Source organism: Cololabis saira, chromosome 15 (assembly GCF_033807715.1).
Source record: "Cololabis saira isolate AMF1-May2022 chromosome 15, fColSai1.1, whole genome shotgun sequence".
NCBI classification, from domain to species: domain Eukaryota; kingdom Metazoa; phylum Chordata; class Actinopteri; order Beloniformes; family Belonidae; genus Cololabis; species Cololabis saira.
Genome location: NC_084601.1, coordinates 35,054,781 through 35,079,390, shown reverse-complemented (window position 1 = coordinate 35,079,390; position 24,610 = coordinate 35,054,781). Strand labels below are relative to the sequence as shown.

Sequence of the window (24,610 nt, the reverse complement as noted above, 5' to 3'; positions counted from 1 at the left end):
CCCAGCCCCAGTTGCAAGCCTAACAGGGTAGTATAAGACCCTGGAATGACCTGGATTTATTCTTAGATATATTTATTGAGGGCAATAAGAGAAAACAAAAAGATTTACAATAACAACCGAAATATCAATATTTTGCCCTTTTTTAATTTTTCAAAACAATAATTAAATACAAATAAATAAATAATATTAATAAGAAAGAAAGAAAACATAAATAAGTAAATATAAATAAATAAATACAACAACACACCCCTCTCCCCTTCAAATTAATTCAAATGAACAATCAAACTTGTTTCTTTATTAAAATATAAAATGTATTAATTTATACATTTATCAATATGCCATACCATATGTCTTTGTTAAAGAGCATAATACAAAGTCTTTCAGCATAGAAGTACGTTTTTTTAATGTGTGACAGTGTCCTGTATCATAACTAAATCTCTGCCGTTTGTAACAAATCAGGTAAAAATTCGGGGAGTTATGGATTATTGTAGTCAGGGACAAAACCTTCCTCAGTAGAAATAAATGCACTGGGGTGCAATGGAGACCCATCCAAGATGGCGGCCGCGCTGAACGTCAGCTCCAATAGGCAGCGTCAGTCTATGACGCGTCTACGTATATATGTCTATGGGTGCAAGGTCCGTAATTGTGTCCGCCACAACAAAATCGAAAGGTGTTTTTAGATTGGATCCCCCGTGTGTTGGCAATATAAACGCATGGCGTGTCATCTGCCACCTCGTGCCTGAAGGTGAGTTGAGGGAAGACGTTATCATCGGGAGGAGTGTTTTTGTCCGGGCTATGCTTCTTGCAAAGCCCCGGTTTGTCATTTTTGTGTCCATTTGTTCACACATAGACCATCATCCTTTGTGGTTCTGGACACTCGCCGGTTTATGTCGTCTCATCTCTGAGGCTGAGTTGCTTTTGGATCTCCGCGTCTCCCCAGTTACTTATCTTGCAAATATAGATCCTACCTGTGTCGTCCTGCTGCTGTTGTTACTCTCATCAGCTGTTTCCTTATTTTATCAATAATAATAGTAAAATCTCCCCTGGTGGATTGTACTCAGGTTACGTGATCAACAAACCCCTTCCACGACCCGCCACCCCGCGTTACATTAGACCTGACCCGCGGTTAAGATAGATATGCTGAAAAGGTTTCGGTGTGAATAAAAGCTCTGTGCTCTGAAAGAGTAGGTGTATCCAAAGACTTTAACCCTTGTGCTGTCTGCTCAAGGAAGAAGGAAGAGAAGAAGGAAAGAAGGAAGGAAGGAAGAATGAAAAGAAGGATGGAAGGAAGGAAGGAAGGAAGGGAGAAGGAAGGGAGAAAACAAGGAAAGAAGGAAGGAAGGGAGAAAAGAGGAAGGGAAGAAGGAAGGAGAGATCAGGAGGAAAGAAGGAAAGAAGGAAGGGAGAAAATAAGGAAGGGAGGATAGGAGAAAAGGAAGGAAGGAAGGAAGGAAGGAAGGAAGGAAGGAAGGAAGGAAGGAAGGAAGGAAGGAAGGAAGGAAGGAAGGAAGGAAGGAAGGAAGGAAGGAAGGAAGGAAGGAAGAAAACAAGGAAGAAAAAAAGGAAGGAAGGAAGGAAGGAAGGAAGGAAGGAAGAAAACAAGGAAGAAAAAAAGGAAAGATAGGAGAATTAGGTCATTTTGACCCAAAGACAGTACAAGGGTTAACTGGTTTTATTGAATTTAATAGCTTTTATCTTTTTTTTAGATCCAGACATTAAATACACTTACTGGCTTCTCAATTGTGAAGGAGCTCCATAGAGGCATAAACACTTGATGGCTGTAGGCACTGACAAACCCCTCTTGGTGGAGGATGCAGTAGCGCTGGTCAGGCTGCAGCAGCTTGGGACGACCAAACAGCATGTGCTTCTTCTCTGCAGCAGATACTGGAAGAAAGCAAGTGTGCTTTTTAAAGATACAGCTCCATATATGCGCTGGAAATGTTCCTTTACACGCTGAGGTGTACAGTACATCACAATTGTTGTCCAGTCAGTGGATGTAAGATTTGTATTTTTTGACTTTGTCTAAATAAGTAGTGCGGTGAATATGAAAAAGATCTGAAATTTAAAATAAATTAGCGGAGAAATGGAAAGTTCAGATATAATAAAGAATAGGAAAAAAATAGGAAAATCCTCTCGCAGAGTGATGCAGAAAAACTAGTTCATGCGTTTGTATCTTCTAGACTGGATTACTGTAATGTGTTGTTAGCAGGATGTCCAAGTAATTTGCTGAATAGGCTCCAGCTGATACAGAATGCAGCAGCACGAGTACTGACAGGAATCAGCAGGAGAGACCACGTCTCTCCAGTGTTAGCGTCGCTCCATTGGCTACCTGTAAAATCAGAATCCAATTTAAAATTGTATTACTCGCATATAAAGCCCAAAACGGCTTAGCTCCGCAGTATTTACAAGACCTGATAGTGCCTTATGTTCCTGGCAGAGCTCTCCGCTCTCAGAGTGCAGGTTTACGTGGATGTCTGCTGTGTGCTGCTGACGCCCCCCCGATCATCCCGTTGCTGCTTCCATCTGCCTACGTGGATGTCTGCTGTGTGCTGCTGACACCCCCCCCCCCCCCCTCTGGTCATCCCACTGCTGCTTCCACATGACTGCTGTGCTGCTGACGTCCCCGACTCCCCCAGTCTGGCCTTCGGCAGGAGGGTCCCCCCTTATGAGCCTGGTCCTGCTCAAGGTTTCTTCCCTCCTAAAGGGGAGTTTTTCCCCTGCCACTGTTTGGCTTAAGGCTTTTCTCCCACTATGGGAGTTTTTACCTGCCATTGTTTATGTAATAATTGCTCAGGGGTTTATGTTTATGTTCATGTTCGGGATCTCTGGAAAGCGTCTAGAGACAACATCTGTTGTATTAGACGCTATATAAATAAAATTGAAAATTGACATTGAAATTGAACCTATACACGAATCCGGCAAACGGTTTGTGTGTACCGCCATCTTGCGGCAGCGCCATTGCTGCGGTGGCAGGTGTCAATCGCCACTGCAGCGCTGTTATTGTAACCTGATGCTCTACAGCATCATTATAGCTGGATTGATGATGTTAGACAGTGGCCTTCCATAAATAATGAAGGTATCTTAAATTAATGCTGATGTTAATTTATAAATAATGATTTGTTTGAGCGATAAGCAGGAAAGAATAGAGGAATAGGGAGATAAGGGAGTGTATGATTAAACACTGTAATATAGCATACGTTACGTGTGACGTTAGCAGCGCGAAATGTAATCATTATGGAAAGGCTACGTCATTAAAAAAAACAACAACAACAACACCTGTTTATGTTTTGTTTTATTTTAGGTATCCAAGAATATTTTATTGATCGCCTGGCGTCCGATGACCAAAAAAAACGCAATTACAGGTCTCTAATTGAAGGGCAGAACTATCTCAGCTCCGGATGATACAGAATACATACATACATAACCCCAATCTTCAGATAAAACTAGTTTGTTGAGGAAAAAATATCAACTCTATTTGTAGCTGCAGAAGAAAAAAATAATCTCACGAGGAAAAGAAAAATATTGCTCACGCCTCGGAGCCTCTTCACCATGATATAGCAGTCAAAAAAAAAGAAAAGAGAAGTAAGAGTAATAAAAAAGATGTACTGTATGTTGTACTATTATACAAATTTATTGAAACACATGGCGAGTCAAACATTTACCAAAGCAGCTGCCAAACACTAAACAAGGTAGTAAGACGTGGGTTGTGCAGAACTAAATCCTCATCGGAGCTCCATTCTTTAGTAGTGATTTCATATGGATCCAGACCGTTAATAATCATTATTTTCTCCATATACCGCTCCCTGGCTTCCTTCTTTAAGGTATCCCTGTAAATTCCAGTTCCTTTCCAGCAGTTTAACATCTTTTTTTTGCGTTCCGTCTGTTCACTTGGTGAAACAGAAAAGTAGTTTTGAAAGTCCGTCCCGTCTTCATTCACTATCAAAACAAATGCACGTGACCGGGACAGGAGTTTTCCGATGATACAAATACATTAAGAGAGCCTGGAAGGGAGCGGAGTAATAGATCCATGGGAGCGGAGCATGGATCTATACGTATATGTCTATGGGCTGGAGCCATGGGGCTGGAGCGGAGGAGAGGAGCCGCCACCGCAGTAATGGCGGCCGCTCGACTTCCGGGTTTTGCTGGATTCGTGTATAGAAAAAAAGAGTTCCGAAAGATTTTTTTGATACATAAAAAAAATTTTCACAACTAAAAACTATTTTGGTGAATTAAATTAAGCAGTAGATTTGGGCAACTTTACCAATTCAGGTTTAATTGGATGATTTTTGTTAATTAAATAAGCTTTTTGTTTCTGTCCACCACTGAGTTTGATAAGAGAGTGTTTACTGCTCTTTGAGCTGTGCCTGTATTCTGATAGAGTCCTGCTAGCCTAGCTCAGCATTGTTCACAGCATAACTCTTATTGACATGTTGTGACTTGTTCATTTACCTTGTAAAACAGGCCTGGCTTGCGTTCAAAATTTGGTGACTTTTGGGGCACGTTTAGGGGGGCAAAAAGGCCTTCATTTCGTTGGAAAAATAAAAACGAGAAAAAAAAAGAATTCCCACAGATACAATAGGGCCTTCGCACTGTCAATGTTCACAGCATAACGCTCTTATTCACATGTTGTGACTTGTTACAACAGCTTACATTCTGATTCGAATAAGGAACTATACTTTGGTGAACCACCACTGTGTGAGTGCAGTGATTCCAAACAGCAGCACGGTTGCCGGGTAACGGTCCAGCAGCATCTTTGGAAAGTCAGTGAAGTCTATCTAAGTCTAACAAGTTAATTTCTAGGTTTGCTGAAGTGGATGAAATGTTCACTTTTTGTGGAGATGAGCCAAACTTTGATATATTTACAGTGGAATTAAACGTTTATAAACACTTAGAGCTAATGTCAAACAAGAAAAGTGAACGAACACTGCTGTACTTTAATAGCTTACGTTCAGTGACTCCACAATACTCCAGAGCTGCAGAAGGTAAGATTTCAACGTGTCATCCAAAACACGAATCAAGAGAGAAAAAAGGCAAAACACGAGGAAACTCGTGCTTCATTTGAAGGTGGGTACGTTGTTGAAATAAAACTTCGTAGCACAAACAAAGTGCCACACATTAGACAGGAATCTCCGTCTCCAGTCTCTGTCTGGACTGGAGGATTGGGTTTTTCCAGCGGCCCTGATGAACATTGATTGAAACCTTGTTAAAACCCTCTGCATTCAGTCTGTTGAAAAAGAGTGGTACAATGACCAGTTGGTCATATATAGGGTATGAACGTTAGCTAATATATAAGACATTGGCTATAGTTTTATATCAATTTGTATTGAGATATTTTTTTGAGAAAGACGTGCATGTGTAAAAGGCACACGTGCATGGTTAGTTCCGATTTCAGACCTGCTAGACCTGCTTTCAGTTTTTTGTGGGGGATTCAGGTGGTGGAAGTGAGTAGTTGATTGCTATTCATGACTCGGATTTGTTTATTTCAGTTAGAATTTTTTGATTCAATATTTATTTATTTCAGATTGATAAAAAAAAACAAAAAAAAAAACGTTGACTCATACAATCAAACTATACCCTACGGAAGAATATTAGGGCCATGCAGGAGAAAAAATATTTGAGAGGGGAAGATTTTTTTTTTATTGTGCACATCGAGAAAAAAGTCTAAATGTCAAGATTAATGTTGAAATACAATCTCAAAAATAAAGTCGAAATTTAGAATTTTTTCTCAACATTTCAGTTTTATTCACAAAATTTTGACTTTTTTCTCGACATTTCCACTTTTTTTTCGAAGTGCATAATGAAAAAAAATCTTCCTCCTTTAAATTATTAAAATATTTACTTTTCTCCTGCCTGGCCCTAATACTCTTTCGTAATATTTATACATACAGTACATTTGTTATTATTGATAGGTTGTTAAGTTAAGGGTATGTTGTTATACTGTCTTTTTGTAGCAATGATATATTTGGGATGGGGAGAGGTGTGAGGGCGTGTGGGGGGGCTCTAAATAACTAGCTGGCCAAAAGGTCTGTTGCGGCTTCTCTTTCAAACTTTTGTGAGCCGCTACTGAGCGGGTCAACACAGTCAAAAACAAAAGACCAAGTTGATGCAATTTAATTTTAGCGTACCGCTTCAGCATATACTGTTACAAGAAGTATCCATAAAAAGACAAAAAGCATCTTAGTATAATTTCTGTGATCTGCCCTTTGCGGTCAAAAAACTGTCCCGCTTCCCACTCTCACTCTCTTCCCTTCAGCTGCTAATCAACTAATCAAATCACTGCAGAAGCTCTGACATAAGAAAGCAGGGGCACGAAGACAAGGCAACAAACAAACAAAAAATGATTCCTTCTGAACTTATCTGTCCATATTACATACAACACAAACAACGCCATGCCACCACAAACCAATTCATATACACCTTCTTTCAAATAAAGGATGAAGTAAATAAAGTATATTTAAACTAACCAAGATTAATTTTGGCCTCAACAAGGTCCACATCTGGGAATTGGTTTTCTACGAATCTTCAATCTGAGAAGATGGACAGAATGAAATCAACTGCCAAATCTGCCTCCAGTTCCTGGAAGCACTCCTGCATAGCAGCAGCTGACATTATTCTCATTGCTTACATCTGTCAGGGTTTTGACATTTCCCTCAGTTTGAGTTTTCAGTTCTGTCCCTCCTGTTTCCAATCTGCCCTGATTGTCCGCACCTGTGTCTCATTATCCCCTGTGTATATCTAGTCTTGTCTTTCCCTTCTCCCCGTTGGTCTGTACCTCCATGTCTCCTCATCTAGTTTTTTGGATTCCTGTTTTTGTTCAGCCTTTTGATCCTGCGCAGCAGCGTTTTTGGTTTGTCCTTTCAATAAACCTGAGTTTTCTGGAACTCCTGCCTCCTGCTCTCCTGCATTTGGGTCCTCAACAAAACCACATTGTGACAGAACGGACCAACCAGATGGACCCAGCGGGAGAGCTCATCACTCTGCTTGAGTTCTTCTGCCGGGAGTCGGCGAAGAACATGCGCTGGGTCGAGGAGGAGGAGTCCCCCTTCCGGGGAACACGCCTGGCTCAAGGGGGGCCCAGGTGTGTTCAACCCCAGGGGAGACGACGTCGGCGCCAGCCCCAGCCTGTTCCTGTTCTCGTGGGGGTCCTGGACGCACCTCACTCTGTTCCCGAGGTGGTCCCGGACGCACCCCAGCCTCTTCCCCCCCTTCTGGGTAACACACCTGGCTTGAGGGGGGCCCAGGTGTGTTCAACCCCAGGGGAAAAGACGTCGGCACCAGCTCCGGTCTGTTCCAGCTCCTGTGATGGTCCCGGACCCCCTCGAGCCAGCTCCGACGACCCGGGTTCCCCCTCAGCCAGTGCCGAGGACCCGGGTCCCCCCTCAGCCAGCGCCGAGGACCCGGGTTCCCCCCCGAGCCAGCGCCGAGGACCCGGGTTCCCCCTCGAGCCAGCTCCGAGGACCCGGGTTCCCCCTCAGCCAGCTCCGAGGACCCGGGTTCCCCCTCGAGCCAGCTCCGAGGACCCGGGTTCCCCCTCAGCCAGCTCAGGATCCTTTGTCCCCCGAAACCAGCTCCTCGCATCCTGCCGGCTCCTCAGGTTCGTCCTGACCTGCCTGCTACGCCCCGAGACCGACCTCCTGATCCGCGTGCCGTGTCCCATGGGGGGGCCCCCGAACTGTCTCGCCGGTCGGCCCGGCCCCAAGGACCGCCCCTGGAACCTTGACCATGTTTTGGCCTGGGACATTTATATTTAACCAATAATAAAACACACTTAAACATCCCCCTGACAAAGACTATTATTTTCTTAATCCTTCTTGTTTTAGGTCGAACCACTCTTTAGAATAACTGTAGGGTAAATATTTACTCGCCTTAAAAACAAACCATCCAGTTTACCAATTTCTCAACTACTTAAGAGAAGGAGCTGTAAAACTACTCACGTTCCTCTGCAGTAAGATTCAAACGACTGTTGATGGCACTTCCATCCTAAAGAGAGAAAACACTGTTCACAATTCACATCACAAATTTAAAAGAACTTTAAAAAGCAAATCAGTCATATTAAAATCTACTAAATCCCAGCTAAAGGTTCACAACATTATGCATTTTCCATACAGAGGTTAATCTTTTTTAATAATAAAAAAAAAGAGAAGCTTGACTTGAAGAGAAGACTCTTTAAGTCAGCCCATCAGGGTGTCTTGTATCCTGGTTTAAGAAGATTTGGAAAACCTCCAAATAAGAATTATTTTATTTGTCTCACAGTGCAATCTTATTGTTCACTCGTTTTATTACATGTTTAGCGCTGGATGCCAAGTAAAATTCCTGGGTGTTTATTCCTGCATTTGGCGAATAAAGTGATTATGATTCAGTGGAGAAATGTTTGTTACAACAGCAGCAACAGAAAAAGTCTTTATCATCCCATTCTCTAACCTCATTATCTATGGGGGATTCTGAGTGGGCGGGGCTATGATAATGAGGCATGTGCTGATTGGCTGCCTGAATGACGCGATACACCGCTACGAAAAAATGGCGGAAGCTCCGGCCGGAGGAGTTGAGGACGTGGTATCACGCATCGGAGGCCAAACGATGCAAATTGCATTTTGGTTACGTAACGAAAGGGAGCAGAATCTGAACGGCTCGTAGATCCACATCACACTGGACGGCTCATCCGGGCGGCTGTACAGACACTGCAGAATTTGGTTGCTTTCCTCCTTATCTGAGTTGGCAGGCTGAGGGGAGACCACTTTATATATGTTAAAGCAAAAGAAAACCTGTTTTTCATAATAGCTCCCCTTTAAGTCTCAGTGTGTGCTCTACTGGGAGCTCTACTGGGGGCAGTTGGATTTGTTAGGACCCAAACGCAGGACAGACCAGGAGGCAAGAGTTCCAAAAGATGGTGATTTATTAATCCAAAAATAAAACAAAAGCGCTGCTGAGCAGGATCAACAAAACACAAGAGCAAAAATCTAAAAACCTTGACAGCACTCACGGAGGGAGGAAACAGTACGGACCAGCAGGGAGCAAGGGAAAGACAAGACTAGATATACACAGAACGGTTGATGAGACAGAGGTTCAGACAATCAGGGCAGATGGGAACCAGGGAAGTCAAGATAGAAATTCTAACACAGGTTGCGTCCGAAATTGCATACTTCCACCCTAATGAGTATGCAAAATGAGTGTGCAAGATTTTTAAGTGTGTCCGAAACATTAGAACGTACTCAATATTATGCTCTATCCATACTCATTCCGGAGAATTTTTTGAGTGTGGATTGATGGACACACTAGCTGAGCAGAAACTTCCCATAATGCAATGCAGCAGCATTTGGTTGCTAAGTGATACGTATATGTCATAAGTATAATACCAAGAATAATAATATTATTACATAACATTAATATTATAATATTCGTATATAATAATATTATATAATGTCATCTTGTTTCGGCCAGAAGTGACCTGTGCGCTCTTAATAGTACGTCCGAATTAATGCACACTACTGATATTTACTCAAAAGTGTGCCAAATTTAAGTATACTTTTTAGTACTTTTTAGTACGGGATTTTGGACGCACCGACAGACACGGGGTTCAAAATAAAACAGGAAACTGAAACCAAACCGTGACAGCAGTGCTGATGGTGAAGTCTGACTGCTGCAGGAAGGAAGGGCCTTTGATAGCGATATATATCATAAATGTCTCAATAAACATTTCTGAATCATAGATTGTATAAATGGCATGAGCTGTCCTGAAAGTCAGAACCTATTAGTGAAACGTCTTTTTTTTATTAAATTGAAAACTTTTTATGATTCATTATAAAAAAAGAATTGTTGAATAAGGGTTTTCAATGGTGGAGTTGGCACTCCAACAATGAGTGTGTTAGACTGAGAATGTAGAGTCATACATGACAAATACTCCAGGTTTTCTATGCAACTAAAAGCCACCGGTTCCAGGTTAACAAGTTTTTTTATGCAAATCTGTGAGGGACGTTTCACATTTAGCCAAGTTTAACCAACTACTATTCTCGGACAATTTTAAAAGAGGACGTAAAGCAGCACGTAACTTCCAGCTTTTGTTGAGTTTGGCGACATCTTTTGGACAAAAGCGGTAGTGCTTTACCAGAAAGAACACTACGTTTCCCATGAGCACCAGCGCATACTGCCGGAAAGATCCTGTCCCGTCGCGTGCATTTGTTTTGATAGCGAATGAAGACGGGACGGACTTTCAAAACTACTTTTCTGTTTCACCAAGTGAACAGACGGAACGCAAAAAAAAGATGTTAAACTGCTGGAAAGGAACTGGAATTTACCGGGATACCTTAAACAAGGAAGCCAGGGAGCAGTATATGGAGAAAATAATGATTATTAACGGTTTGGATCCATATGAAATCCCTACTGAAGAATGAAGCTCCTCGTCAGAGCTGCACTCTTTAGAAGGATTTACTGCCGCAGTTCTGCAGAACCACCGTCTCCGGCTACCTTGTTTAGGAGTGTTTGGCAGCTGCTTTGGTAAATGTTTGACTCGCCATGTGTTTCAATAAATTTGTATAATAGTACAACATACAGTACATGTTTTGTATTACTCTTACTTCTCTTTTCTTTTTTTTTTGACTGCTATATTATGCTGGAGAGGCTCCGAGGCGTGAGCAATATTTTTGTTTTCCTCGTGAGATTATTTTTTTCCTCTGCAGCTACAAATAAGAGTTAATATTTTTTCCTCAACAAACTAGTTTTATCTGAAGATTGGGGTTAATCGCACCGCAGTGAGCTGGCCAGCAACTGCGTTTAGCTGGAGAAGTGGGGAATAAAACCCGTGTTTTGATCCGACCCGGTCTGTGTGAGTGTTTGTGGTTTACTGTGTGGAACGTTATGTTTGGTCGTTACAGCCGCGATCCAACCGAGCCGACGAGTCTTTCACTCTTTTACTCTGTTATATCAGATACTTGGCCTCCGTGGTTCTGCCTCCGAGCAGGAAAGTGGTGAAAAGTTAAACCATTAGCGATATTTTCCCCACGTCTGTTGTGTGGAGCTGCTGCAGCCGTAACGCAGCAACGGTTTACCAGCTTCTGCAGAGCTGCGCTCCACGCCCCGCCCATTTTCGTCTCGACTGCGAATCGGGAAGGAGCGGGAAGTAACGTATGCCGTAAAGCAGTCAAAGCCGTAAAAATGTGTAGTTTTTTAGTGTGGCAGGGTTCCTACCATGCTCCTCAAAGTTACATAGTGCCAGTGAAGGCGATACAGACCCCTCAGACCATGACAGAGGTGTCATTAAACCTGTTGGAAGTTGATGTACCATCACAATGACTCTGGAAATATGATATTAAGGTGGAAAAGTTACATAGTGCCGCTTTAAAACCTTTTTTAGCAAAGTATTTTATCCCTAAACAATTCTGTTTTTTCTTTTCCTAGTTGCTGTTTTTACTTGTTTTATTCTCTTCTCTGCTATGATTCGACTCTTTATCCCTTTTTTCTCTTATCTTGATTTTATTTCTTTTTAATTATCAAACTCTAGCACTTTGAGATTCTCAGTAATGTAAAGTGCATTATAAATACAATTTATTATTATTCTCTCTGACAGAAGGCCTTTCCCAAGAATGCTGTTTATTTTCAATCTGAGAACGTGTTTTTTCTCAGCACCTTACTGAGTATAAAAACAGCTGACTGTGACTCTCACCAGCTTCTTATTATAAAAAGTAATGTATTAGTCCAAGAGCTGATTGTTGTTGATCCTGGGTTACGAAAAGCTGGGAGCGTAAGTAAATCTGGTTATAAATCACGGGCATAAATGAGACCAAATCTATGCCTGCGAAGTATCAGCACCTTTAAATCTGTTCGCTGCAGAAAAAAAAAACAAACACCCTCAACTCTGAACAAGCCATGAACCATCGTTATATTGCTATGTACTTTGTTCAAGGTTTGTGCAAATGTGAATATGAAACGTTCTTCTCTTATTTCAGTCTGACCTAAGTGTATAATATGTGGATACAGCAGTACCCACCAAGGCTGGGCAGGAGCACCCCAGGGCGTCTTCAGGGTCCAGGCTGAGTAGTGGGCACTGAGCGGGCGTACTCTGCTCTGCAGGGCGTGTGGGCTCGTAGTGGGGCTCCCTCAGAACATGATTCATACTTCCGTGCGTCCCATTGTTGTCAGCGGGATGGATTCCCATCACATCTGTGGGGGTCAGTCAGTCAGTCATTCTGACCAACAACAAAAACCAGGACAGTGCAATAACCTTGTGCAATACTACATAACACTTATGTCTTTTCTATCCATATAATTCTATGTATGGCACTGCAGTTTTTATTTTAATTTTTTATAATTTCTATTTCTATCTTTATTTTCTATATTTTTATCTTTATATGGGTGTTTGGTTTTTGGGGTGTTTTGATTTGTATTGACAGTGCTGTGTGAGTGAGATGGAGATGTCAATTTCCCCGAGGGAAGATCCATAAGGGATTAATAAAGTCGTCTGAATCTGAATCTACATGAAACAAAATAATACACACAATCAGTTCGCTCTGCCCCCCAGCGCCTTTATTCTGCAATAGGCAGAAGGGCATAATGTTTCACTATTTTCTCTTCTGCCTAACAGAAGAACAGAAGTGTGTGTGTGTGTGTGTGTGTGTGTGTGTGTGTGTGTGTGTGTGTGTGTGTGTGTGTGTGTGTGTGTGTGTGTGTGTGTGTGTGTGTGTGTGTTGGGGGGGGGGATTGTTAGAGCTGTTCACACCTCCAGCATCTCCCTCAGGTGCACTGTGTGAAACACAAGGAAGTATAATTCCTTTACGGATGGGTTGGCTGGATGCTAAAGCTAACGAGGATACTTGTTGCTAGATCATAATATCCTACACTTTTAGTCAACACAATTTCACTGCATTATCAAACAAGTGACAGAAGTTTGTTTTTAAAAAGCCTGATAGTTCTTACTGCTACTCCAGCCATCGGTGCATGGCAGCACAGCACGTTCGCTGTTTCTCAGTGCCAAGTAGCCCACGCTCAATTTGGACTGGTGTACATAGTTCCCACTTGGCAAATAGGACTTGGAAAATGTGTTTCAGAGAACTGAAGGCAGTTCAGTCTTTATGCTACTGGAAAAATAGCCTACTTGAAGGCATCACACCCCAACTCGCAGGGTAACACACAAGAATACACACTTAAATTATTACATCCTTTACATTATTTCTACTTGTTGATACAGTTTAGGATATCTTTCTGTTTCATGCCTAAGAGGCCACAACTGGAAGCCTTCTACATAAGCGACTTTGCTTGTACATGACTAGATGCAGACTTCCAATGAGAATATTATTCATAATGCAACTTGTGAAAGTTTCAAACGTTAACAAGAACGGAGAAAGATCCAGAAGTAAATCTGAGATGACGATGGTTTCCATAGGGATGCATGTACTTGTGGAAGTATCACACAAGTGCACAAAAGCAATTGGAAACGAGGAGTGACTCAAATTATTCTGGGGTTATTCAGATACGGGGAGGTTGAGTGTAATCACACACTGATGTGGTACTAAATTTGACCTGAGTGATTTACAGAAAGGGAACAGTAGGGGCTGTGTGAAGAGCATTAAATTAGTTTTATGGACTGTGCCAAGGACTTAGTGTGTTTGTCACATCTAGGTTATACATTTAAAACAAAATGAAATAGCTGAGGGTTATACAGTATATTTTCTTCCTGTTGCAACAAGCATTTTTGAGCGACTGGATTTAGGTCATTATTTTCCCGAAAAATATGCATGTTGCGCTATATCTTATATTTTCATGAAACATTGTCATCTCTGGTTGGGGCCTCAGTCAAAGTCCAGTATATGATAGTGAATAATTATAAATATATTAAAAATAAAGTACTCACCACACATGATATTGTATAGCTCAATGTTAGAGAAGGGTTCAATCTTACTCCGGTACTTAAACTTGGGTCCATAACTGAGAAACATGGCCTGTAAGAAAATATGTAAATAAGTAAAAAAAGCAAACATCTGTCTGTTTTTGCAATAGCTGCCAAGCAGAAGATAAAAGCCAAGGTGCTTTTTATCTGAAAAAACTAAAGCAGATTAGAGAGTGAATCCTCAGCACTCACTAGCATGCTCTCTACATCGTTGTCATAGCCGTGATTCCCAGCGGAGCAGAATAGGAGCGATCCTGGATTTCTGTGAGAACAAGAAGACTTTTAATAGCTATACAAACATATACGCCAAACAGTGAAATGCTCAAGATATACAGTAGTCTAAAAAGGACAAGGTGGGATATGCCATTCATGTTTGTTGTTTTAGTATCAATTTATCATTCACCATAACTGGGAACTACTGTTTCATTATATATATATATATATATATATATATATATATATATATATATATATATATATATATATATATATATATATGTATATAATACAATACAATACATTTGATGTGCTTTTCTTTACTTTCCTCAGTAGCTGCAAATAAAAGTATTTTTGCCCCTAAAAGAATAAAAAACAACAATTTGCTTACCTGAAGGCTCAGCACTACTAGTATGCCAAAGACAGAGGTGTCAAAAATATTCACATTCATTACTCAGGTAGAAGTATAGATACTAGAGTTTAAAAATACTCCTGTAGAAGTTGAAGTATCAACTCCAGTTTTCTACTAAAGTAAAAGTATAAAAGTACTGGTTTCAAAACTACTTAAAGTATAAAAATAAAAGTAATGTAAGGGGGAAAAAGCCATTTAGGACAAAAGCCATTGAAAATGAATGCATCTTAGTATAATGCAAATATATTAAAGAACCATATATGTGTACTATTGAGCATTAACATGTGTTTCAGAGAGCAGGAGATATGATGACTAGTTGCCTATAAGTATTGTAATGGTGCAAAAAGTCAAACTTCAGAGGCATGTTATCATTTATCCTAACCTTTATTGGAATATACATCCAAGTTTAGTTGCAGGAATCTGAGGGCAACAAACAACAAAACTGGACAAGAACATCCGTGCCAAAACCACAACCAAATTCACTCTATGGAGCAATTTAACTGGATAGTTTTTTTTTAAAGGCCGAAATGAAATAGAGTAACGAGGCTGTTTTTAAAATGCAAAGAGTAAAAAGTAAAAAGTCGTCTGAAAAATAATTACTGCAGTGAAGTATAGATAACCAAAATTTCTACTTAAGTAAGGTAACAAAGTATTTTTACTTCGTTACTTGACACCTCTGTATATATATATGTATATATATATATATATATATATATATATATATATATACATATATATATATACATACACAATACATTTGATGTGCTTTTCTTTCTTTTAGTCAAATAACACCTCAGTAGCTGCAAATAAAAGTATTTTTGCCCCTAAAATAATAAAAAACAACAATTTGCTCACCTGAAGGCTCAGCACTACTAGTAGGCCAAAGATAACAGTTGAAGTTGCTCTGTAATAGATATTTTTAAAACTGTGTGTCACCCCAAGACGGTTGATAAGAATAAAAGAAACCCTCTAGATTGGATGGTTGGCCAGCAAGGATAGGTTTTTCCTGTCCAATGGGTCCAGAGACCAACTGATGACTCTGTGTGACTGTTTGTTGGGACACTTGTAACCTTGAGCCATCTTAAGTGTGTGAGTATACAGATCATGACAATTACACCATTTTTTATTTTTCTTTCTTTCTTTTTCTTTTTAAGCCCAGACCGGACTTTTGTTTGCCCAGATTGAAGTTGTGTGTCTGCATACCTCTCAAAAAGCCATTTTGGTTCAACCAAGATACTGATGTCTTCAATGCGTCGGCTGTTGGCGAAGTGGAGGCGCTTCGGCAAGTTGGCTTTCAGGTATGGCTTGATCTTTTGGTCTTTTTTCTTACACTGAAATGACCAAAAACAAAAACCAAACAAACAAAAAAATAAAAAAAACATTATAAATATTGAAAGAGAACTAAAATAGGCAACATGTACACAAAGAAAGCCACCAAAAGTGCTTATCGTAAATCATTAGTAATCTGTTTTACATCATTATAAACATACTGTAACATCACAGTGTATAGAATTTTATATTTCGATTTAGTAAAATTTTAAGCATATTTACAATAAATGATTCTTTCAAAAAAAGAAAAAGACCAAAAACACAGACACAATTTTTTCTTTGTTTTTTATTTTAATATTCAACTTCCAAATATATGTTTCCACACTGGCTGTAAAACTTACAGGCCTATTAGTTGGAACATTTCATACTTACAGTCATGTTAGCCACAAGTCCAGCCGAGTCCACTATTGAGAGGGGAAAACATTTCCGTCACTACCAAAAGAAACTTGTTTATGCAGTAAAATTCAAATAAAAGTATTTTAACTTGAACACATAAAGCTCATGAATGGAGTGCTTCACTCATTTCATAGATGGCTGAACAACGTACTAGAACACGTTCTTTATTTTGATCCAAAAACAACAAAATGAAAAGAAAAACTATCAATGCAGATAGCTAAACAATCATGTTTTCGTGAAATGATTCCTCACACCTTGGAAATATAATATAAAGCATATAAAGTCTTTCAAACTTTTGAGAACTACTCACAGCTGTTCTTAACTTTGTGTTTCATCAAATCATTTGCATTCACTCACAGACTGTGTCCGGGTTCTTCGCCCTGATTCGTCCAAACGGCCCCTCGATAACGAAATAAGTGCTGGTGTCTCCCACCATTTCCTGCATCGCCTCCTTCCTGTCGCAGCTCATTTCTTCCATACCTGCAGCAGGATTGGGCTGTTACTTTAAACTTTTGTGTTGCGCTACATACCACTGCTGAAACGGTTTTTCAAAGGGACGGAATGGAACAAACAAATGGTGTCCAAGGAAACCGCCAAACATCAGTTACACAAAGAAGGGCCCCTCGCTATTCATTCATCTTTCATTAGTGTGCGTCATTACTGGCGGGAAAGAATGTAATCTACTGTAAACCGCCAAATTACACAATTTAGTGTATTTACGTTTTGTAAACTGTAATGGAAATCTTTGCTAACACCGGAATTAACCTTCTGTATCCATTCTTGATGAATGCTTGATGGATGTTTACTGAGTGCTCGACAATGAAAAACCACAGCTTGTCTCTTTCAGTTTAACTTGCTAATTCTTTTTGACAAATTCGTTTTAGGTTTTTTAATTACTGACTAGGCATGGGGCGATATACGATATTATCGTATATCGCGATAAAAAACTGCCGCAATAACGTTATCGTGGGGTACTGTAATTATCGCCAAAATTATTTTTTTTTTTTTTTTTTTTTTTTGGAAGAAAGTGTCAATTCACTCGCCCGGTTGTAGTAATACAATCAGTGTGCATTTGGCTCTACTTTGTCACTTTATTTCTATTTGTCACTTATTTCTTTCGACTCTCAGGGAAGTATTTTCTTACAAAAAAAGAAAGTTCAAATAAGTACCGGTACTATAGTTTACACTTTGTAATGCATAACATTTACAGTACACTATTTGTTCTCTACCTCAAGTGTCACTGTGTTGAGAATGATTTGAGAATAAATGTTCTGAAGGAACCAGTGGATCCACGGTTAGTGTTTTTCCTTGCATTTTAAGAATTTTATAAGCGACACGCTAATATCGTGATAATATCGTAATCGTGATATTTTTGTCCACTAATATCGTGATATGAAATTTTCATATCGTCCCATGCCTATTACCGACATGTTTAGGCGATCCTTTCGCCTTCATCAGCATCACAAGATGGTGTGTGTGACCCGTCTTTTATCGGTGATGTTAAAAGGGGAAGTGTGACTTGAGTGTGAATTAGAAAATTAAATTGTAAATCCATAGACAAAATTAACTTTATCAAATCACTGTTTCTTTCTTATACCATTTCAAACCTTAGCCACACTGTCTTTGTTTTTTCTGAGGTACGACGTAGAGCTGAGGAGCTAGAGTGTAAAAGTGCAGATGAAAGAGTGGCTTGTTTTTCTGAACAAAAGTAACCTTGGCTAGACTCCTGGTGGACTTTCCATCAAAAACAAATGAAGGATTAAGCCGTGAATTCTGGTCAAAGAATGGTGTGGATAGAAAATGACAACGAAACGGTAAGGAAATGAAATATACTGTATTTGGACGGAGTTTTGGGATTTTCTGACGTAGTGTGTGATGAACACGCTGATGTGCTGGCTGTGAAATGTGAATTTTGGCTTTCGATTTATTTTGAAATTGGCATGAAGTGGTCGGCCCAGAAAAGATTATGTTCGGTATCATCTGAAAGTGTAGCATTTTCTAGTTTCATATGATACCTAATACGTTGGGGTGGAGAAAATTGATCTTGCATTCAGTTGCGTTTTGTTGCGGGTGTTGCTCATGTTGGGGGCGCCATCACCGACTACGTTTACATGCATTCAAAATTCCGGTTATTGCTAATATTCCGGTTACTGAAACATTCAGAATATTCCGTTTACATGCGTGAGCAAGCAGGGTTATCCCTGTAAACATGGTAATTAATCATTCGGGATATCTCGATCAAACCAGCGACGCACGGAGAACGTGATGACGCAATTCCTGTCATTTCCGCTTCTTCTTCCTGTATCCAAATTTTAGTTTAGTTAGTTAATGATTTATTCCGAACATGCAAATGATATATAACGTAAATATGAACAAGTAAAACAGAAATAATAATACAAAATGGCCGATCAAGACAATTTTACAAAACAAAACAAAATAAAACAAAAAAACAGCACAGTAATTTCACTTGAATGTCCGAAAAGGTGTGGGAAGAAGTATAATTTATTTAATCCCGCCCCTTCTCCATAAAATATTAACAATATTTATTGTAAATATTTTTTTTTTATTTATTTATTTATTTTTTTTGTAATATTTATTTAAATTAATATTTATTTAAAATCAAAACAAATGCTGCTTTGCGCAACTTTTCGCCCACCTTCTTGTAAATCTGGCTATCCCGGTTCTTTCTACCGTCTACAAATGCAGAAATGTTCATATCCTTCATTACATTTATGAAGTGATTAGTCTCCTTCTGGTCTTGCGTTTCTCTGTGTTTATAAGAACTTCCTGGACTCAAGAGACCAGGATTCCTTGTGAACAGAGCATGCGCAGAAAACAAATTAATCTTCCGTTTGATGGGGATATCCCGTTAGGCGTTTACATGACCGAATATTCGGGTTTTAAAAGGAGTAACCCAGGGGGAGCAAATTCTGGTTATTCAAAGGGGTTATTGGTGTTTACATGGCCGTGCAAATTCAGGTTATTGCCAATATTCGGGTTTTAAAAGGGTTATTGATGCATGGAAACGCAGTCTTTGTTGCATATGTATTTTGAAGTTGTTATAAATCAAATACTTTGATGACAAAACGTACTGGGAGTTTTGACATATTGGCTTTAGTGCTTCTTGTTTGAGAAACAGTTGAAAGGAAATACCCTGACAGCACTTGAGTAACTTTTCCACCCACAAACGCATTTTCCGTTTTATCAAAATGATTACATTTTCCAATAGACTTACTAGATCCACCCCATTGTTCCAATCCTCAAGTATTCTCCCTATTTCTGCTGTAAATGTTTTTCAGATTTGTCTTTTTGTCTATCAATCCATCCACAAGCTACTTCCAACCTGTTTTCATTCTTTATTTCAATTCAATTCCGAAATTCATCACTTTACTACTAGGTCTGCAAACTATCTCCATCCCACCCTTTTCAGGACTACTTTTTCCCAATTTTCAGTTAGGTTCAGAGTTTCTCTTTATTGGAACACCTTACCACTCAATATTAGAGAATGCTCGAGCACAAATAATTTCAAAAAACAAATCACAACTTTTTTGCTAACCCAGCTTAGCAAAGTTTAACAACTAATTTCCAGAACTTCTGTGCACATCCTCATCAGATTCCTGTTTTTCTATTCATTTAGCTTATTCTCCTTAGTTGTCCTATGTTGTACATATCTCTGTAGATATTGTTTGTTTCATTAAAGGAGGACCACTCGACAAGCCCTTATGGGTTTTTTTGGTTCCTCCTCCACATTTTTTTCTGTTACATTGTATTTCTTTTTTTTTTGTTGTTTCCTTTTTTTTCTACATACTGTTTGTCTGAATTTTTGGCGGTTGTATACTTTTTATGTGCAAATAAACTAAACTAAACTAAACTAAACACATGCACCATGCAGCTGGTGGACCCGGTACCGGGTCCGTCGGGGGGAACAGGTTCATGTATGTTTTGAATTACCGTGATCAGCAACAATGATGACGTTGACGCAGCGATGGAGACCAAGCTGCTTGAGGCCATTCATGAGTTGCCCAATGATCTTATCCACACCCTGAAGTGACACCACCACCTGTAGGAAATAAGTGAAACAAAACAGAAAAAAGAAGAAGCCACAAAAATTGAGCAGGGGTTAGATTATCTGGACAAGGACAAGCAACATACATTATATGATAGAAATGTGATTGGATTCATTAATATTAAGGTGAAAGAGGCCATTGAATGAATTGAGATCAATATGAGTGGGCGAGCACATGGTGACAACAAATAAGATAAGAAAAATATGAATGAAAGTAAGTGTAAAAAACTGGTTACCCATTCATATCTTAGAAAGCCAAATCTAGACTTTCACTCATATGATTTCAAAAGTACTAGATTCAACTTTACAATGAGTCAAAAGCTGAGCTGGGACTGATTACGCTGGTTTGGAGCACATTCAGTCCAAGTGCTGCAAAACAATGATCAGATCACATGATGAATTCAGATGTCAATCGTTTTTGTTCTTCAGACAGAATCAGTTTGGGTCAGGTTGACATCTTACTAACTATGTCGCTTGTAAAGTACTTTTCTTTTTGCCCTGTAAATGGAGGGTTTTGCATATGGACTTGTTTAATGTACAAAACAAAACCGTTAAACTCAATTTGATTTAAGTTAATGGAGTTTTCATTAACCTGAAATCTGAAGCTCTGAAAGACTTTGAATGTTCCATAAACAGCTCGTAAATGACATTTTAAAAGCGTAAGCGGCAAAAAGAACTGACCTCGTTGTAACTGTAAATGCTCCAGTGTCAGAACACTGAAAAATGACTCAATAACATGTTTAGCCAACAGTGTCTTCAGGCGAAACTTCAGCTGTGTCACTTGATCGGACTGCAATCAACCTAAATGTTAAGTTTACAACGTTTTCCATAAAGTGTTTACATGTCCATTTACAGTAGGAAGAAATGCGTAAGTGGTACTGAACGGTATGCAGATGGGAAGAAAAAGCCGGATGAAGATTGTTTGCCTTATTTTTTGTTTTGCCACATGTTTAAGCTTTATACAATACATCCCCATGATGAACTAGTGGGAAATACGTATCATTTCATCCATGAGTTACAGCTCTATCGAATATATTCCGGAATCATAATAAAGAATGAAGCTCTGCTATAAAAGTGGGTTGTGAGTGTATGTACATGTGGTATGTTTATTGATTTTTGTCAGTAGACACAGAATGCGTGTGGTCAAGGAAGTCATTACCAGGAGATGATGATGACCCAAGCTAGCTATTGCGACTTGTAAACAGTTTTAAATACAGCGTGACACGGTCTCATTAACAATCAGTGGTGAACTTAGGTTTTGTTTTACATTAGACCCTTACATCGACATAATGACGTAAAGACTCCTTCCCTGTGTTTTTGGTAAGGTAGTCTCACCTTTTATTTCCTGGCACTCTGAGTACACTAAATTTAGACTCTTAAAAAGTTTTGGTATAACCTTCCCAAACAGCTGCAAATAAATGTTATGGGAAGCATTTAATATTTAGTCTAGAGAATTCTTGTTCTGTTGGGATCGTCACGCTGTCAATGGTTCTGCGTCACTCCTGCGTTGACGCTTCAGATGTACGTTTTGCAAATGACATGTTCAATTCTCTGAACTTGGGCCACCCATGACGTTTGCAGTTTTATTAGCTCACCACGCTCACTCGAGATAGACAATTCTTTTCCACGACACACTGGAAATGAGCTCAGTTAAAGAAATCATCATTCAATTCAATTGAATTTGAATACTGTATTTACAAAATTGTGGTTAATGCTAATTTATTAACCCTTGTGCTGCCTTCGGGTCAAGGAAGGAGGAAGGGAAGAAGGGAGGAAAGAAGGAAGGAAGAAAAGAAGGAAGGGAGGAAAGAAGGAAGGAAGAAAGAAAAGAAGGAGGGAAGGAAGGAAGAAAGAAAAGAAGGAAGGAAGGGCGAAAAGAAGGAAGGAAGGAAAGAAGGAAGGAAGGGAGAAAAGAAGGAAGGAAGGAAAGAAGGGAGAAAAGAAGGAAGGGAGGGAGAAAAGAAGGAAGGAAAGAAGGGAGAAAAGAAGAAAGGAAGGAAAGAAGGAAGGAAAGAAGGAAGGAAGGGAAAAAGAAGGGAGAAAAGAAGGAAGGTAGGAAAGAAGGAAGGAAGGGATAAAAGAAGGAAGGGAGGAAGAAAAGAAGAAAGGAAGGGAGAAAAGAAGGAAGGAAGGAAAGAAGGGATGAAAGAAGGAAGGAAGGGAAAAAAGAAGGAAGGAAGGAAGGAAGGAAGGAATGAAGGAAGGAAAGAAGGAAGGGAGGGAGAAAAGAAGGAAGGAAGGAAAGAAGGAAGGAACGGAGAAAAGAAGGAAGGAAGGAAGGAAGGAAGGAAGGAAGGAAGGAAGGAAGGAAGGAAGGAAGGAAGGAAGGAAGGAAGGAAGGAAGGAAGGAAGGAAGGAAGGAAAGAAGGAAGGGAGAAAAGAAAGAAGGAAGGGAAAAGGAAGGGAGGAAGGAAGGAAGGAAGGAAGGGAAAAAGAAGGAAGGAAGGAAAGAAGGAAGGAAGGGAGAAAAGAAGGAAGGAAGGAAGGAAGGAAGGAGGGAAGGAAGGGAGAAAAGAAAGAAGGAAGGGAGAAAAGAAGGAAGGAAGGAAGGAGGGAAGGAAGGAAGGAAGGAAAGAAGGAAGGGAAAAAAGAAGGAAGGAATGGAGAAAAGAAGGAAAGAAGGGAGGAAAGAAGGAAGGAAGGGAAAAAGAAGGAAGGAAGGGAGAAAAGAAGGAAGGAAGGAAAGAAGGAAGGAAGGGAGAAAAGAAGGAGGGAAGGAAGGAAGAAAGAAAAGAAGGAAGGAAGGGCGAAAAGAAGGAAGGAAGGAAAGAAGGAAGGAAGGGAGAAAAGAAGGAAGGAAAGAAGGGAGAAAAGAAGAAAGGAAGGAAAGAAGGAAGGAAAGAAGGAAGGAAGGGAAAAAGAAGGGAGAAAAGAAGGAAGGTAGGAAAGAAGGAAGGAAGGGATAAAAGAAGGAAGGGAGGAAGAAAAGAAGAAAGGAAGGGAGAAAAGAAGGAAGGAAGGAAAGAAGGAAGGAAGGAAAGAAGGAAGGGAGAAAAGAAGGAAGGAAGAAAAGAAGGAAGGAAGGAAAGAAGGAAGGAAGGGAGAAAAGAAGGAAGGGAGGGAGAAAAGAAGGAAGGAAGGGAGAAAAGAAGGAAGGAAGGAAAGAAGGGATGAAAGAAGGAAGGAAGGGAAAAAAGAAGTAAGGAAGGAAGGGAAAACAGAAAGAAGGAAGGGAGAAAAGAAGGAATGAAGGGAAAATGAAGGGAGGAAGGAAGGAAGGAAAGAAGGAAGGAAGGGAGAAAAGAAGGAAGGAAGGAAGGAAGGAAGGAAGGAAGGAAGGAAGGAAGGAAGGAAGGAAGGAAGGAAGGAAGGAAGGAAGGAAGGAAAGAAGGGAGGAAAGAAGGGAGGAAAGAAGGAAGGAAGAAAAGAAGGAAGGGAGAAAAGAAGGAAGGAAGAAAGAAAAGAAGGAAGGAAGGAAAGAAGGAAGGAAGGGAGAAAAGAAGGAAGGAAGGGAGAAAAGAAGGAAGGAAGGAAAGAAGGAAGGAAGGGAAAAAAGAAGTAAGGAAGGAAGGGAAAACAGAAAGAAGGAAGGGAGAAAAGAAGGAAGGAAGGAAGGAAGGAAGGAAGGAAGGAAGGAAGGAAGGAAGGAAGGAAGGAAGGAAAGAAGGGAGGAAAGAAGGAAGGAAGGGAGAAAAGAAGGAAGGAAGGAAGGAAGGAAGGAAAGAAGGGAGGAAAGAAGAAGGAAAGAAGGAAGGAAGGGAGAAAAGAAGGAAGGAAGGAAGGAAGGAAGGAAGGAAAGAAGGAAGGAAGGAAGGAAGGAAGGAAGGAAGGAAGGAAGGAAGGAAGGAAGGAAGGAAGGAAGGAAGGAAGGAAGGAAGGGAAAACAGAAGGAAGGAAGGGAGAAAAGAAGGAATGAAGGGAGAAAAGAAGGAAGGAAGGAAGGAAGGAAGGAAGGAAGAAGGAAGGAAGGAAAGAAGGGAGGAAAGAAGGAAGGAAGGGAGAAAAGAAGGAAGGAAGGAAGGAAGGAAGGAAGGAAGGAAGGAAGGAAGGAAGGAAGGAAGGAAGGAAGGAAGGAAGGAAGGAAGGAAAGAAGGGAGGAAGAAGTAAGGAAAGAAGGAAGGAAGGGAGAAAAGAAGGAAAGAAGGGAGAAAAGAGAGGAAGGAAGGGAAAAAGAAGGAAGGAAGAAAGAAGGAAGGAACGGAGAAAAGAAGGAAGGAAGGGAAAATGAAGGAAGGAAGGAAGGGAAAAGAAGGATGGAAGGAAGGAAGGAAGGAAGATCGGAAGGAAGTCGGAGGGAAGGGAAGGAAGGAAGGAAGGAAAGAAGAAGGGAGAAAGAAGAGGAAGGGAGAAAAGAAAGATGATGGGAGAAAGAAGG

General features: G+C 40.1%; 1 protein-coding gene across 1 annotated transcript in view; it reads right to left on the bottom strand.

Moving 5' to 3' along the window:
- LOC133460710 (venom phosphodiesterase CdcPDE) overlaps positions 1–24,610 on the bottom strand; it is a 60,539-nt gene that overhangs the window by 11,869 nt on the left and 24,060 nt on the right. The window contains exons 12-20 of the mRNA XM_061741445.1: positions 20,181–20,289; positions 16,587–16,709; positions 16,206–16,237; positions 15,708–15,835; positions 14,069–14,138; positions 13,841–13,928; positions 11,981–12,153; positions 7,935–7,980; positions 1,730–1,884 (exon numbers count right to left, since the gene is read on the bottom strand). Of these exons, the coding sequence (XP_061597429.1) occupies positions 1,730–1,884; positions 7,935–7,980; positions 11,981–12,153; positions 13,841–13,928; positions 14,069–14,138; positions 15,708–15,835; positions 16,206–16,237; positions 16,587–16,709; positions 20,181–20,289 (924 nt within the window). The remainder of the gene's footprint in view (positions 1–1,729; positions 1,885–7,934; positions 7,981–11,980; positions 12,154–13,840; positions 13,929–14,068; positions 14,139–15,707; positions 15,836–16,205; positions 16,238–16,586; positions 16,710–20,180; positions 20,290–24,610) is intronic.